The sequence below is a fragment of the Ceratotherium simum genome, chromosome 5 (assembly GCF_057802395.1).
Source record: "Ceratotherium simum simum isolate JZ-2026a chromosome 5, ASM5780239v1, whole genome shotgun sequence".
NCBI lineage: Eukaryota > Metazoa > Chordata > Mammalia > Perissodactyla > Rhinocerotidae > Ceratotherium > Ceratotherium simum.
The window spans coordinates 12158150-12175877 of record NC_141904.1 but is presented as its reverse complement, the minus strand read 5'-3'; the positions used below and the strand labels follow the sequence as shown (position 1 = coordinate 12175877).

Genomic DNA, 17728 nt, shown 5'->3' with positions numbered 1-17728 from the left:
TTGGCCCTCAAGATCCAGCATGTTCTGACCTGCTGCTGCTTTGATTTCATGTTGTGGTGTGCTTCCTCTTCTTCACGTGCTCGCTGGCCTTCTTTCAATTCCTCCAGTGTGACAGACTCTTTCAGTTCAGGCCTCTACATCTGCTGTTCCTCTTGCCTGGAATGTTCTTATTCCCATTCTTCTTCTAGCTAGTTCCTTCTCCTTCTTCAAGTTGCAGCTTAAGTATCACTCATTCTAAAATAGGATACCCTGTTCTTATTCCTTCACAGCACTTACCACTATTTGTAGTTATTCTTCTTTTCTTTATTGCTTGTCATCTTTTTCTTCAGGTAGACTCTAAGCTCCATGAGGGCAGGGACCATGCTCGTCTTATTCACCTCATCGCCCTAGTGCCTGCACTCAATAGGCACTAAATTAATCTTTGAAACAACTAAATGAGGAAAGAAGGTAACTTCTGTCTTCTCAAAGGATGAATAGAAAGTAGCTGGCCTAGAAAAAATGAGATTTTTTTCCAAATGGGAAGAACAATATAGACAAAAGTATGGAGGCAAGAAACAGCATGGCGAGTGTGTGTGTGTATAATTAAAAGCAGTTTGATTTTGCCTAGTATATGAAGCTTGAGTCAAAGATTGCTCAGAAATTGGTGAAACAGGCTGGAGCTAAATCTTAGAGGCTCTTATGTACCATATGAATTTATGAAACTTAGAGCTTATGGAACTATTGGGAGATTTTAGACAATAAAGTAATATGGACAAAGTTGCATTTTAGAAATATCAGATTTGTGACAGCAGTAAGCATAGAAACTGGTAGATGAATTCAAAGGGTGTTAGGGTGCTTGAAGTGAGAGATGATGGATTTTATACCAGAGCACTAGTTGCAGATATGATAAGAAGAGGACAGATGAAGAAATATTTAGAGAGTAGAATCACCAAAACTTACTGATTAGATAAAGTAAGGAAGAAAAAGGAATTTAAGTGTGGCTCCTAGATTTCCAAATTGTTATTGGGAGGATAGTGGTGTTTACAACAAAGAGAAAATACTAGAGGAGGAACTGCTTTTTTTTTTTTTTTTGGTGAGGGAGATCAGCCCTGAGCTAATATCTGTGCTACTCCTCCTCTTTTTGCTGAGGAAGACTGGCTCTGAGCTAACATCTATTGCCAATCTTCCTCCTTTTTTCCTTCCCCAAAGCCCCAGTAGATAGTTGTATGTCATAGTTGCACATCCTTCTAGTTGCCGTACGTGGGACGCGGCCTCAGCATGGCCAGAGAAGCAGTGCGTTGGTGCGCGCCCGGGATCTGAACCCGGGCCGCCAGTAGCGGAGCGCGTGCACTTAACCGCTAAGCCACAGGGCTGGCCCGGAACTGCTTTAATAAGAGATGGTAATTAGTTGAGTTTTAGCTGCTCTTGAACATGTAGGTAGGGATTTGCATCAGGCATTTGGATATATAAATCTTAAACTCTGTGGTGAGATCTCATATAGAAATGTAAAGCTGATGTTGGTTGTGGCCATAAGAATAGATGTGATAGATAGAAATAGGCTTGGAGGGAGGTTATATAGTGTCAAGAAAGTGGTTGACTGAGAACAGATCCAGCAATAGAGGTAGATGAGCATGTGAGAAAAACATGAAGGAGACAGATAGATGATACAAGGAAAATTAGGAGAATGAGGGCCAAGGAAACCAAGAGAAAAGAGGGTTTCAAGGAGAGAGTGATCAGAAATATTGCATGTGGCTGAGAAGTCCAATAAGAAGAGCCCTGAAAAATATGGATAGCATTTGGTACTCAGGGGACCTTAATGAGGAGAGCTTCCGTAGAATGACAAATGTATTAAAAAACTAGATTTCAGTAGGGTGAGGTGAATGGGAGGTCAAGAAATTTAGAGAGACAAATTAGATAGGTACAGGGTGACGTGAGGTCCAGGCAGTGATTTTTATATTAGAGAAACAGGCTGAGGGAAGGAAGCTCAGGAGAGAGAGAAAAGAGACAAGTTGAAAATATGGTTGGTTGCTGCTAGTATATAAAAATTAAAAAAAAAATTTTTTTGAATCCTGAAACCTTGTTACATTCACATATTAGTTCTACTAGCTTTTTTGTAGATTCCATAGGATTTTGTACATAGGCAAGTGTGTCATCTGTGAATAGACAGTTTTACTTCTTCCTTTTCATTCTGGATATTTCTGTTTCTTGCCTTACTGCGCTGGCTAGGACCTCCAGTATGATGTTAAATAGAAGTTGTGCAAGTAAACATCCATGATTTATTCCTTATCTTAGAGGGAAAGCATTCAATTCTTGACCATTAAGTATGATGTTAGCTATCCTTTATCAGGTTGAGAAAGTTCCCCTCTGTTCCTAGTTTGCTGAGAATTTTTATCAGGGATGGATCTTCAAATGATCTTATGTTTTTTGTGTTTTTGACTGTTAATATGGTGAATTTTGTTGATTGATTTTGGAATCCTAAACAAACTTTTCATTCCTAGGATAAACTTCCACTTGGTCATGTTGTATTATCATTGTTATATATTGTAGGCTTTGATTTGCTAAAATTTTAAGGATTTTTGCATCTATGTTTGTGTAGGATATTGGTCTCTAGTTTTCCTTTCTTGTAATGTCTTTGTCTGGTTTTGGAATCAGGGTAATAATGGCCTTACTGAATGAATTGAGAAGTGTTCTCTCCTCTTCAGTTTTCTAAGCTTTTTTAGAATTGATATAATTTACTTTTTACATGATTAGTATAAGAATTCACCAGTGAAGGCATCTCAGCCTGAAGTGTTTTTGTTTTGTTTGTTGGTGGGAAGGTTTTTTAACCAGGAATTCATTTTCTTTAATAGATTCATAGCTATTCAGATTTTTTTTAGTAATCTTTGGTAGCTTGTATCTTTCAAGGAATTGGACCATTTAATTTGAGTTGTCCGATTCTTTGGCATAAAGTTGTTCACATTATTTCTTTTTGTCTTTTCAATATCTCTAGACTTCATAGTGATGTCATGTTGCTCATTCCTAACTTTGGTAATTTGTATCTTCACTCTTTTTTTCCTAATCAGTCTAGCTAGAGGTTTATCAATTTTAATGACGTTCCTAAAGAAACAGCTTTTAATTTCGATTATTATATATTTTTTATTTTCTATTTTATTGATTTCCACTCTTTATTATTCCTGTTTACTTTGGGTTTAATTTGCTCTTTTTTTTTTTTTTTTTGGGGGGGAGGAAGATCAGCCCTGAGCTAACATCCATACTAATCCTCCTCTTTTTGCTGAGAAAGACCGGCTCTGAGCTAACATCTACTGCCAATCCTCCTCATTTTTCCCCCCCCGCAAAGCCCCAGTAGATAGTCGTATGTCATAGCTGCACATCCTTCTAGTTGCTGTATGTGGGACGCGGCCTCAGCATGGCGGGAGAAGCAGTGTGTCGGTGCACACCTGGGATCCGTACCCGGGCCGCCAGTAGCGGAGCGCATGCACTTAACCGCTAAGCCACGGGGCCAGCCCTAATTTGCTCTTCTTCTTTAAGTTTCTTATGGTGGAAGCTGAGATCAGTGATTAGAAATCTTTCTTCTTTCCTAATGTAGGTGATTAGTGATATCCATTTTCTTCTAAGTACTACTTCAACTGCATCCCACAAATTTTGATGTGCTGGGTTTTCATTTTCATTCAGTTCACAATAGTTATTGTTTTTCTTTTGTTTTATTCTTTGACCCATGGATTATTTAGAGAGAAGTTATTTTGTTTCCAAATATTTGAGGATTTTCCACGTATCTCTTAGTTGTTGATTTCTAATTTAATTCCACTGTTGTCAACATCTTTTGTATGATATGAATACTTTTAAATTTACCAAGACTTAAAGTATGGTGCCGTCTTCTATATGCATTTGAAAAGAATATGTTTTCTGCTTTTGGTGGGTGGACTGTTTCTTATAAATGTTAATTATGTCAGATTGGGTGACACTATTGTTTAAACTTTTATTCTCGACTTGCTTTGTCAATTATTGACAGACAGGTGTTGAAATCTCCAACTATTTGTGGATCTGTCTGTTTTTCCCTGCAGTTCTATCAGTTTTTGCTTCCATTTGTTTTGAAGCTCTGATGTTAGGAGCTTAACATTTAGGATTGTTAGGTCCTCTTGATAAATTGAACTCTTCCTTATTATAAAATGACCCTCTTTATCCCTGTAATAGCCTTTGTTGTGAAATCTACTTTGTCTGATATTAAAATAGCCACTCTGGCTGGCTGGCATTCCTTTTGTTTTTATGTTTCTAATTTAAATTTAGTATTATAAGATTTTTAATCTAACTTTGATTTTATACTTGTATCTTTTTCAAACCCTTACATTGAAAATCTTAATCCCTAACAACATTGACTTGTTTATTTTCATAACTTATAAGATATAGAAAACAGATTTAAAATAATAATACCAATGTTACCACTGAAAATTAGGGTACTGAATGAAGTTTAAGAGGTCTTACTACTCTATTTGTTCTAAGAAATATATCACTAGGAATGTAGAGTCAAAATACTGTGTTCTAGTCTCTTGAAATAATTCTTTCTTTTTTAATGGTTTCTCAGGGTTTCTTTTATTTTTAACAATTGCTTCTTAAATTTAATTTTACTTTTGAAAAGTAAAAGTTTTCTATGTTTCTAAAGTCAGAACTATATAAGGTATGTTTGGAGAACTATCACATCCATTCCCAACCATCTACCCACTTAACTCCTATATTTAAAAGTTTTGATCTTTCTTTCCAGTATTTTTGCAAATATAAACAAATACATATACACACATATATAAATAAAATTATATTAATGTTTCTCACGCCATTCTTACACAAAGTGAAATGTTCTGTAACTTTCTCTTTTTTCACTTAATAATATATCCCAAAGATCACCCTGTATGAGAATAATTAGAGAATAGAGATTTAACTCGTTCTTTTTGACAACTACATAGAATTCCAACATAGAGATTTACCATAGTTTATTCAACCAGACCTCTACTGGTGAACATTTTGGTTGTTATTACTCATAGAATTGGCTTTCTTTTGATTAGTATTAGCATGATATATATTTTTCCATTCTTTTACTTTTCATCTAATTTTATCTTTATATTTATAGTGAGATTCTTATAGGCAGCATATAGGTAGGTTTTGCTTTTTTGTCCAATCTAAAAATCTCCACTTTTTAATTGGCATGTTTAGACCATTTACATGTCTATTTAACATGTATGTATTGCTCTATCTTCATGTTTGCTAATCTTTTCTTCTGCCATATCTCATATGCTGTTAATCCCATTCAATGTGTTTTTCATGTCAGACCTTGTGTTTTTCATCTCTAGACTTTCAATTTTTTGTGTCTTCTATGTTTCTATCAAACATATGAAATATAGTTATAATAACTTTTTTTTTTTTTTCCCCCTAAAGCCCCAGGCAATAGTTGTATGTCATAGTTGCACATTCTTCTAGTTGCTGTATGTGGGACGCGGCCTCAGCATGGCCGGAGAAGCAGTGCGTCTGTGCGCGCCCGGGATCCGAACCCGGGCCGCCTGCATCGGAGCGCACGCACTTAACCGCTAAGCCACAGGGCCGGCCCTATAATAACTTTTTTAATGTCTTTGTCTACTAATTCTATCATGTGTGTCATTTCTGGTTCTGTTACTATTGATTTATTTTTCTTTTTCCTTATGGGTTGTATTTTCTTGGTTCTTTTGTTCCTGGTTATTTTTTGTTGGTGCTAGACATTGTGAAGGTGCTGGATATTTTTATATTCCTATGAATATACTTGAGGACTCGGTTACTTGGAAACAGTTTGATTCTTTTGTGGTTTGCTTTTAAGCTTTGTTAGATGGAACAAGAGCGACTTTTAGTCTAGGGCTTAGATTTTCCCACTATGACTCTCTTCAGCAATAGCTGCTCTTTTACCCAGCCTCAGTTAGATTCCTCATATGTATATGCTTATTGGCGCTCAGCTGAAGACTCCAGGGGGATTCTTGTAGCTCTCTGGAGGTTTCTTGGTCTCTGTGCAGCTTTCTTTCCTCCAGTGCTCTGCCTGGGAACTCTAGTCTCTGGCTTTCCTCAGCTGACAGCTCTCTCTCTTCCTCTCGGGGAGACCATCTAGCAGTAAGCTGGGGCAGTTGGAGGGCTCGCCTCATTTATTCTCCCTTCAGAGATCACTGTTTTGTGCTGCTGATTTTGTCCATTTTTTTTTAGTTGTTTCGAATGGGAAGGTAAATCCATTCCCTGTTACTCCATCTTGGCTGGACACCAAAGTTAACATTTGTCTTTAGTTTTTTTAAAAAATCTATGGAAAAGTTTTAGATCATTCTGTATTATAAGCAAGTTTGGACTAAATTTATTTTCTTTTGTAATTTCTAGAAAATGTATTAATATCAAATGCTTTATATGTCATATGCAAACAAAATGTAAGATAATTTAGTATACTATGGTTATTTTCAACATTTTTTTCTGTTCATCCATGTTTGTGATGTGAAATTGCTTGATTTATCTAATAGAAGAATGGTTGTATCCTATATAATTATAAAAATCATATTTCATAATATATATAGCAAATAAAATAACCTATATTTAATAATATTACTTGTTTGTCATAAAAAAACAATTTTTCAACTGTCTTACATTTAAAAATTGAATACTTCTAATGATTTTTATAGACTTATATGTTTGGTTTATTGGCATCATTGTTTTAGTTTGTGGGTATTCTTACAGAAGTCTTTATATACTGAACTGCATTTTTCTCAGTTTTCTTATACCTCATAAAATTATAGTGAATTTCTGTAATTAAGATTTCTCGTAATTAGTGTTTACAGGAGATAAATTTGGTATTACAAGAAGAGTAATACAGTATATTCAGGCACAGTGGGAATGTAGAAGGATGCTGGACTTTCAGAGTTAAGAAAGTAGAAGTTGAGTCTTGGCCCACTTCTTACACGTTGTATTACCTCTTTCAGCCATATTTTGTTACTTTCTCACATAGCCTTTTCGAGCCTTACTTTCTTCTTTTAAAATGACATGATGATATTCCTCTCAAAGGCAGTTATGAGAATTAGATGCATTTTGTGAAAATACATAGTAAACTGTGCAAATGCTGTTTAAAAATCAGGTATCATTTTGAGGTTTAGCCTGAGAAGTTAAGTTTCAAACATTATGTACAGTGGGAAAATTTGACTGTACCTGAGCCTAACTTTAATAACTGGAATTATTATCTTGGCCTGTGCTTTCTTTGGTTAGTTTCAGAAATTTTTAAAATTTGGTTTTTGATACCCAATTTAATAGAAGTGAGTCATATTATCATTTCTTTCTTTACTTGGCAGCACACAATTTGCACTTCCCCCACATATGTGATCTCTGGGTTGTGGAGAGAAATAAGAATGTTACTCAATACCCCACATCTTTCAACAAAGAATACTTTTCAGCAACACTCATGAGTTTCTCTTAGGCATTAGAAAATGCAGACCCTTAGATGTTAAACTAAATTTGTGAAACTTGAGGAGCAGATCATTAAGTCGGATTCCATGTTCTCTGTGAATACCCGTGACTATTACCCATGGAGTAGATTAGATGACCTTGGTTTTAATGGTCTAAACATTTTCTACAGAATGATGCAGGAACTGCTACTGAGAATCAGAATGAAAGGTTACAGAATTTTGTATGAATCGGATTTTAAGTGGAAACCACAGTTGTTTCCTTGTTTCTCATTCATGCTTTGGCAGAGGATATGATGCCATAGATCCGGCTTGGTTGGTAGTTTCTCCTTTAAGGTTCACACCGCTTTCTTTTCCTTTTTAGAAGCCACAGCAGTTTTGATATAGTATCAAACCACAAGATGTACCTTGTTGGACATTTAGTGGGGGATGTGTGTTAAATATTATTTGGTAGTCTCAGTACTAATTGTGGCATTCCTATTTAGTCTTATTTTGGAAATATAGCATAAGTAAATAAGTGCATACATATATATATTTGGGGTAGGTGGTATATAGGCATACAACTGCAGACACGTGGAAAACAATTTTAACCTTTGAATATATTGATTTGTATTTAAAGATAATGTTTTATGTTGTTTAACTTGAATGTAATATGTTAATTTTCTTTCATTCTTCCTTAGCATCAAGGCATGCCATGGGTTGCCTCTCATAAATGGACAAAGCTGTGACCCTTATGCGACAGTTTCTCTAGTGGGCCCTTCTAGGTAATGTTTATTGAATTATTGTCAGATGTTTAAGTTTTAAAATTTGATTTAAGAGTTAACAAGATTAAGGTTCTAAGAGCAAATGCTAAATAGATATTTATGACACAAAGTAATGAATGCTTTGAAAGAAAAACCTTTAGTGAGTTCTGTTATGTGCTTGCAAACAGCTGAGTCCTGTTTTTACAGAAAGAAAATGGGTGCCATTTCACATCTGCTGGACTCTTAGGCTGTGGGGTGCAACCTCAGTTTTATAGTAGTTAAAATGTACTTGAAAACATAATCTTGTCCTTCTTCATTCATCATCAGCCTTCCTACTTTCAAATGTCTTAGATTTTATGTAGATAAATCCTGTTTTAATAAATGCTAGCTCAAAATAACAAGGCAGTTTCCATATTTTTATCTGGAAATCAGCTCTGGACTAAAAATGCCTTTTCTACTCGCGGGATCTGTGCTCTACAGAAGAGAATTCCAAGCTGTAGATAAACTGCTGAAGTACCAGAACATGGTGAAGTGTACTGTATCACTGATTTAAATTACTTATGATAATTTATGAGAAAACATATAGCACTTTATAATATTTTATAACTTCATTGTGATTTCTTTTGGAGCCTGACTAGTCTGAAATTTGTCTACAACTTGAAAGTTTAGAATCAGGAAACAAGAGAACACAATATTCCCTCTACAGAAGCACATACATCCACACACACACACACCCCCCCTTCTCCCCAACCCCAAGCTCTCTAGGTATTTGTATTTTTTAGAAAATCACCAATAAGTCACTTTGAAAAATGTATTTGTATATATGTATATAGAGTACCTAGCACCGTGCCTGGTACTTATTGGGTGCTCAAACAATAGTACGCTATTGTTATCATAGGTGGTTTAAAATTTAAAAGCAGATACTCAATCCTGTAACGTTCGTACTATCAGAGGGATTTATTTTTGCATGTTAAAAATGTTTAACCTAGTGGAGCTGTTTTTGTTTTTGTTTATAATCTCTACCTGACAAATTCTTTAGTGTCATTGTTTAGTAACATACAGATAGAAACTATTTGGCACGTGAATTTGTGGTTTTGATATTGTACTATAGTTGTATAAGATGTTAACGTGGGGGAAGGCTGAAGAAAGGCTGCATACTCCCCTGTACATTTCTTTGCAGCTTTCTCTGAATCTATAATTATTTCAAAATAAAAAAAGTTTTTTAAAAAGCCACTGTTGGTCGTAAGTGAAGCCCAAGAATTAAACTGAGTTAAGAATGCTTTTCATGTTCCTCAGGTATTTTTCAACATAGATAAAAGTACTCTGAATCTCACTGTCTTCCTTCTGCCATTTATTCTGACTTGTTTATACCATAGAACGTTATTCTATGAAGAAAGCGTGGCAGTCAGTCTAATACAGCCATAGAGAGAATAGTACAATCTTGACATATATAGGATATACAAAACTTGTACGTTCTTTGATTTGAGTTTTTAGAGACTCAATTTTTTCCCCAAGTAATATTTAAAACTACAGTCTTCCCTGAGTCATCGTAACAGTTAAATAGAGGTCAGGCTCCCTGGTTGGAAATAGCATGTTTTATAATTGTGTACTATTAAGTTCTACAAGGTAAAACTCTACCACATTGGAACAGGAATGACCAAAAGAAGACAAAAGTAAAGAAGAAAACAAGCAATCCGCAGTTTAATGAAATCTTTTATTTTGAGGTAACTTTTTGTTTTATATAAATGTTAACATTGAATATTTAATATTGAATGCTGGTTGACTTCTTTTTTCAAACAATGGCCATAGTAATCATTTCATCAACTAATGCAACTAAGCGTTTCTTTCCTGAAAGCAGTAGAACATGGTGTAATACAGTAGAGGCCCGATATATAAAACAAATAAGGGCAGAGCTCTGATTGATTTGGGGTTGGGGAGGTTTAGGGCCACATCCACTCCCCAGTCATCCTCAATATCATACCCTCCTCCACAACCCCGTCCTTATCCAAACCCCTACCTGACACACAGTGGCCACAGGACTCTTCTGCAGAATACGGTTTGAAAACCACTAGTGAAGTAAGTGTGATATCACTTGGTAGATCTGAGTTCTAGTCCCAGATGACTTTGAACAAATCACTAAATGTGAGACTTAAGTTTTCTTACCTTCTGAAAGGTTAATTTTGTAAGAGAAAACAGTAGCAGCCCTACCTAACTCAGAGTTTTTATGACACCCAAATGTGAGAATGCTTTGAGACTGTAAAGTACTATATGATTAAGTCCCTATTAGTAAATTCTTTTTAGCTAATTTACTCTATGGACACATGCTTATTTTCATAGAAATCTTCACTGCCTTGAAGTTGCCCCAAATACAGTGCTTTGGAGTTCTTTACTGTGGAGCATTTGTTAAAGAAATCTTTTTTCATATTATTTGAAAACTACAGGGAAAAAAATAAGTCCAACTCTATTCTGAAAGATTGTGTTCTAACCATAGAACATATTGCAGTTGAGATTAACATGTAGGGAAGATTTGAAAAAAGTTATGTTGTGTGCTTTTTCTTCTTTTGTGTGTCTGTTTTTCATGATATTTCAAAGTAGAATAAGGGCACATCTAGCCATGGCTGATTACTGTACTTTAATAAAGGAACATGGGTTAAAGAAAATGCCAAAACTGAAGTAGGAAAAATTTTGGGAGTGGAGGCAAGGGAGAAAGAAAAACAAAAGAAAATGTACCAGTGTGAGACTTTTCCATTTCCTGGCTAAGGACTTAGTTCAGTTGTTCTCTGTTTGTTAATGGCTGTTAGATCTAGTCTGGAGAAAACAAAGAAGGGGCAACTTGCAGCAAGCAGATGGCCCTTTGAAAGTCAAGGCCCAACCTGCTTGCTATATCCAAGTGTACCTATTAGGCCTTGAAACATTCATTCAAAAGGCCCTTTGTTGAGCTGATTATCAAGATAAGGTTCCACAAAGCATCCACACGCCTGCTTAAACGCCTGCTTAAACGCAGCAGTAAAATGCAGCTGGATACCGGCGAGGTCAGATGAGCTCTACTCCTGCCGAGTTGAGTCAGAAGAAAGGGAGCATTACAGAGAAGGAACATCTTGAGCAGAGACATAGAAACAGAAAAGCAGAAAATGATGTCCAAAGAATAGCAAGTAGTGATTTGACTGGAAGGCTGTAAGGGAATAATGAGAACTAAGCTTAGAAAGATAGAGGAGAACCAACTAATGGAAGGCCTTGAGTGCCTGGCTGAGGTGCTTAAATATTAGCCACTGAGTGTTTTTGAGCCTGAAAGTGATAAGAGTAATGATGCAGTGTTTTGGGAAGAATTAACCATGATCTGTGGGCCAGATGGCTGAGAGGAAACAGAGGTCAAGAGACTGTTGTAGTTTAGGTGTTAAAAAGAAAAAAGGAGAGGCGTCTGGTCCAGGAGAATCATGGAAATAGAGAGGAAGGGACAAATGAGAAAGAAACTGCAAAGGGCAAGATAATAAATTGGTTATAGAGGGAAAGACAAGGGGGAAGTCAAGTGTTGTCCTCATGGTTTCAAATCTGGAAAAATAGAAAAGTTAAGAAGGAAAACAAGTGCTTCAGTTTGGGGCATAATGAGCTTGAGTTCTGACATGTAAAATCCTCCAATAGGCAGTTCATGACTGAACCTTAAGATGGTGGTGGTTGTAGATAAAGACTCAAGATCTGCTTACAGAGAGTCAGGAAAGTCAAGGTGTACGATAAAGGAGAAAAGTGAAAAAGCCCAGTTCTGCCACTTAACGTGTTCAGCTTTAAGCATGTCTCTCAATTTCTGTACTTATTAGCTTCCTCATTTTTGAGATGAGGATAATAAATCTAGCCCTGCCTGCTCAGAGCAGCGTTCTGATAAACAAAGGAGATAATGGATGTGAAAGCACTTTGTAAACTGTGTAGCGCTGTGCAACTCTTACAGCAAACTAGAAGAGAAAGCCTGGGAGAAAACCCATATTTATAGATTCTGAGGAAGAAGAGGTACCAGAGGAGGAAGCAAAGAGAGCAGAAGGTTGCCGGGATAATCCCTGGGTAAACTCAAAGGAAAGAGTGTTTCTGGAAAAGGAGGTATAATTGTATGATCACTCGTTCAGATAGAGGGGTCAAGGAAGGTGAGAACTAAAAATTCATCATCACACTTGGTGATTAAGAAAGAGGTTTCAGGAGGGTGATCTGTGAGGAAGCCAGATTATAAAGAGTGACTATAATGAGTGGGTGGTGAGGAAGTGGAGGCTGTAAGGATGGATTACAGTTTTGAGATATTTGTCTATGAAATGAAAGAGATAGGGAGACCATAATTTAAGGGGAGAATTTTTCTTAAACTTCAGTGAGGTGAACAAGCAGGTAAAGAAAGCTGTAATTAAAATAGAGCGAATGCTTACTGTGTACTGTCTGGGTGGAGTAGAATTAGAAAAGAGGAGGATCGTCTTATCCTCTTGTTCAGAGGAGGGGGAGAAACTCATCAGGTAGAAAGGCGTGTGTGAGAATGGACATGTTCGGGTTGATGGCAGTTGAGGAAGTTCCTGCCAATGACCTTGATATTTTCAGTAAAAATGTGAGAAGGAAGTGTAAGGGTGGCATTGGTGTCTTGAGAAATGTGGGAAAGTCTTCAAACAGTTCTTAGCATGTGCGGCTTCACTGAAATAGAACACTTTACTCTTTGAGTCATCAACAGATTACCTATGAACCGGAGAAGCTAATGTGGCTTTGTACTGAGTTGATAAGGAAGGGTATAGAGGCAAGGTTGCTTTTGATATTTTTACGCCATCTTATTCTTAACCTCCCTGCTACTTCCATAGCTATTTTTGTATTTAGCTTTTGGGTAAAATATTATCTAGGCATTTTCCTCTGTTTATAATAAACACAATTGAACGTTTCAGGGATGATAGGTTTTTAGGTTCATGTAGGAAAAAGATTTTAAAAAAATTTTTTTTACTAATACATTTTGTTTACAGGTAACCAGATCCAGTAGTTACACCAGAAAGTCCCAGTTCCAGGTAGAAGAAGAGGACATTGAAAAGCTAGAAATTAGGTATGTGTCTTGGGGTTTTGCAGAATTGCTTTTTTTCTGTGCCAGAAGAAAATCCTGAATTTAACTGAGAAAAGTAAACCAAGCTTAATAGAATTCTCTTTGGCAAGTTGGTTGATGAAATTTAGAGGAATGTGCATCTAATTTAAATCCAAATTGTCTTTTCAAAATCTGATTGTTTTGCAGAAATAGTCAAGGTGCATTTATTTTATAAATAAAGACAACCTAGTTTTCACCTATTTTATTATATTTTTAACTTTTCCCAAATTTAGTTTCTCCTTAAATTTCTGAATCATAGCATAATGGATGCAAAGAATATATAGAAAAGTAATTATGTATTAGCCAATTTAGAAATAATTTTTTTATTCTTCTTAACATATCTGCTGTCTAACAGAAATTTCAGTGAGGTAAGAAGTCTTGTAAGATAAATCAACAGGTGCATGTGTTTGAAGTTTGTGCTATTTCCTAGGTCTTAAATATCTATGCTGTTTGGGAGGGGAAAGTTTTATAAATGCATGTATAGGTGTGTTGTTAACAGTGTGTTCATCTAAAGGGTGTATTACTCACATGTTTGGAATGATCAGGTAATGTATTTTTTCTAAATCACCTATCTTTATATATTAACTGGTTCTAATTGAGAAGGAAACTGTAGTCTTGTGTTGGTTTCTTTTCTCAAATTCAACAAAGTAACTTCTGTAGTCCTTATTGCTACAGTTAAAACAAAGCCTAGATTTTGAAACTAAGAAACTTAAGTACTTTCTTTTAGACTATTTAAAATGGTTACTTTCTATGCTTAGTAAATAAAAGCTACTGCAGTATTTTGCTTTCTTAGTTTAGATAGTGAGGTATATGTACAATGCTAACATCTTGCTTTTAAGCATGTAAAATTAATGCTATAATATAAATCAAAGTAATTTGAAGCTATTTGGTGATGTGCGTCCTCTTACACATTGTTTGCAAAAAATAAAGCCAGTTTTAAATTTTCAGGATCGACTTGTGGAACAATGGAAACCTGGTCCAAGATGTTTTCCTAGGTGAGATTAAGGTTCCTGTGAATGTGTTAAGAAATGATGCCTCTCATCAAGCCTGGTAAGACAAACATTCTAGTGAACTCCGTAATAGGTCATCCCCTGTAATATACTGTATGTGCAAATAAATACACATATTCGTATATATATAAAAGTATGCTTACTGTAAGCATATGTTAAATTTGCAATGGAATAAGCCAAAAGTTATTAACATTAATTGATTTTGTTATTAATTTATTGTTGCAGAAATATAAGTACATTGACAGTTTTATCACCTGACCTCTAGTACTGAGATAAAAGAACTGAATTGTCTAGGAACATTTTTCTGTTCAAAAACTAAATCGTAATTTTAAGGAGAAAATGAAAAACATTTAAAACGTTGTATATGAGTTGCCCATTTGGAAGATGCTTGGTCACAAATGAACGTCTGCAGTTCAGAAGCTTTATTAATGGTCATGGGAACCTTGACTGTTTGAAAGCAAAGGATTTATTGGAGAAAATCAGCTGCTTATGGGATCTAACCAGTGATTTTTATTTCACCACACCCCGTGTGCTGTGGAAGAGTGGCCCTGATGTTATTTTCCAAATATCTAGAGTCTAGATGTTGTTGAGCTGATTCAGTGAATACCCTTTTCAGGAGCTTTTGGTGGCTCAGTAATGGTTATAATAGTATTTTACCTTTTCATGACTCTAATAGTGACGTTAAACTGGTGTTAAATTAAATTTAATGTTCAGACATTAAATTGATGTTAGTTTCCTTAGCAGAATCAATGTGAATCTACCATTTTTTCTGTCTCCAGCACCTACAAGCATGTATATCCTGCCCCATCCAGTAGGCTGCCAGCAGCCCTCATGCTGGACTTGGGTTCCAGCTGAGTATAAAAGAACAGGTCCTGGGGCAGCCTGGTGGTGTAGTGGTTAAGTTCGCACACTCCACTTCGGCAGCCTGGGGTTCGCAGCTTCGAATCCCAGGTACAGACCAACGTACCGCTCGTCGGGCCGTGCTGTAGTGGCATCCCATATACAAAAAAATAGAGGAGGATGGGCACGGATGTTAGCTTGGGGCTAATCTTCCTCAGCAAAAAGAGGAAGATTGGCAACATGTTAGCCCAGGGCCAGTCTTCCTCACACACACACAGAAAAAGCACAGGCCTTTCTCATATGCCTTTTAAGGCCCACTTTTTAGAACTCAGTTTCCGTTGCCTGGAAGAAGAGTTGAAACTGAATGTTTAGATGTTTCTTCCTGTGGGCGTCAATCTCAATCTCATTTGTTTAAAAGAGCCTGCCCCTCCTGATTGGCCAGCAGACATTCTTCACTTCAGACTCAGTTGTCTTTGAGAGGTTATCCCTTGTAGATTGATTTTTAGACTCTCAAAATTTTTATTTTGCTTTTACTTCTTGCTGATGCAGATCTAAGATTTATCGGTCTTGATGGTGACATTTTTGTATGTTGTAATTTCTAAAATGTATCCACAGTTAGGGAAAAAATTAAACTTATTGACTATTTGAGGCCTTGTCACACTGCCCCCCCGCCCCGCACCCTCACACATCTTCTTCCACCTTCTATAAAGTAGCATACATTTTAAAATGAAAATTTCTGAACTCGGTTTGCCGTCTTTAAAATTGTATGCCATGCTACTCAGTACAAAATAAAAAATGAGTTGGTGTGCCTCCCAGGGCCCCTTATAGTGAACTTGGAATGTGCCACATAGCCTATATTTTAAGTAAGACTGTGTCCAGACAGGCCCTCCAAATTTGGCAAAAATTTGTCCACCTTGGCAGGATGTAAGAACAGTAACAGAAATTAATTTTATTCCTATAGATTTTTTTTATGCTAATAATATTTTAAAATATTTCAAAGTAACCGGCCAAAAGTATAAGTGCTAAAATTTATACAGCGTGAAATAGAAACATCTAATTCATTCATACTTCCATAGATGTAAGGAAATATAAAAATGTGAATGCCATTTCCTTTTAAGTCAGAAATTAAACTCCTAGCCTTCTTTGTCAATTGTAGAGCTGTAGCGTCCCCTTGTGGGATTGATGGTAACTACAGGAAAATGCAGGAAAAGCTTTATTTACCTTCAGGATTTCAGGCATATTCTTTCTAATCTTGTTGTTAGGACAGTTAGGATAATTATCAGTAATGTGATCCTATTGTTTGGAAAGCCTCAATTTGCCTTCCTTTTTCACATAATTTCCACTTAGTATTTGTCTATTACAGTCTTTTCCTGAAGACTGATTTTTGATGATCCCAATTTAATTTTATTCTTATATTATAACATGATTCAGTCATTTTCCCACATCTTTCTAACTGTTCAGTTCCTTAGTAATGATGTGTGTTCTTTGTTCTGAAACTTCTGTCAAATGCTAGGATTAGCCTGTTAATGTTGATATTAGCTAGTTTTAACTTTAACCTCTGTAGGTAATAGAATTTTATTTGGTGTTTTGAATAGGTAATACACTCTCATGGTTCACAGTTCAAAAGGTAAAAATGGGTCTCCTGCCACTGTCTCCCAGCTACTCAGTTTACCTCTTCTAGGGCAGCCATTGTTGTGAGTCTCTGGAAATATTTTATATATGTCCAGGCAGATACATGTATTTTCTTCTTTCCCCTTCTTTACACAGATGGGCACATACTGTATTATGCTATGCACCCTGCTTTTGTCACTTAGCAATTTAGTAGAACTTCAGTAATTATTTGTTGACTCTGGATAGTGGTTAAGAGCATAAACTCTAGAGCCATACTGCCTTGGTTCAAATCCCAGCTCTGCCATTAAGTACTTGTGTGACCTTGGACAACTTACTCCACCTGTTTGCCTTTGCTTCCTTTGTCTGTAAAATGGGGATAATACAAATAGTACCTGCCTCCCAAACTCATTAGATGGAAGAGTAAGCCACAAGTGCTGTGACCGTGGATATAACTCATGCTGTTACCATTACCGTTATTGCTGCTGTCATCACTGTTATGCCACAGCAGTACGTATAGAATTTCTGTATACCTTTTTTTTGCACCAGTATTGCACCAGTATTCCATTGTTATAAATAAAGAGAACCTTAGAGATAATCTAGTTCAATCTCATTTCATGAGTTACCTCAATGTCAGAGAACTGTGTATATAAAACCTTTGTATGATTATACAAATTGACACAATAATTTCCCCCAAATGATCCAACACGTAAAAATAGACACTAAGAAAAGAAAATAGGTATAAACATCTTTTCATGTTGAAATTTTTAATTTTGGAAGTAAGATTCAAATAGTGTAAATGAAACAAATGGTTGGGGTGTTTTTCAACATAAGCACTTTGTACATATTTAAAACTAGATTCATATTTTACTTGAGATTAGTTGGTTTTCTAGTTTGCTAGTTTTGGCACCTATCTTTAATCTCCTGTCTTTATTAAAAATCCATTGATGATGGTTATCTTTATGGAACCAGAAATAACATTCAAGTATTAGTAGAGCTGCCTCTGAACAGTTATGTTCC

General features: G+C 36.0%; 1 protein-coding gene across 3 annotated transcripts in view; it reads left to right on the top strand.

Annotated features, from left to right (window-relative positions):
- The window catches only part of RASA2 (RAS p21 protein activator 2), a 112801-nt gene that overhangs the window by 55416 nt on the left and 39657 nt on the right, over nt 1–17728 (top strand). For all 3 annotated transcript variants that reach the window (XM_087430461.1, XM_087430462.1, XM_087430460.1), the window contains exons 6-9: nt 8102–8185; nt 9816–9888; nt 13138–13214; nt 14199–14300. In XM_087430461.1, coding sequence (XP_087286587.1) covers nt 8102–8185; nt 9816–9888; nt 13138–13214; nt 14199–14300 — 336 coding nt within the window. The remainder of the gene's footprint in view (nt 1–8101; nt 8186–9815; nt 9889–13137; nt 13215–14198; nt 14301–17728) is intronic.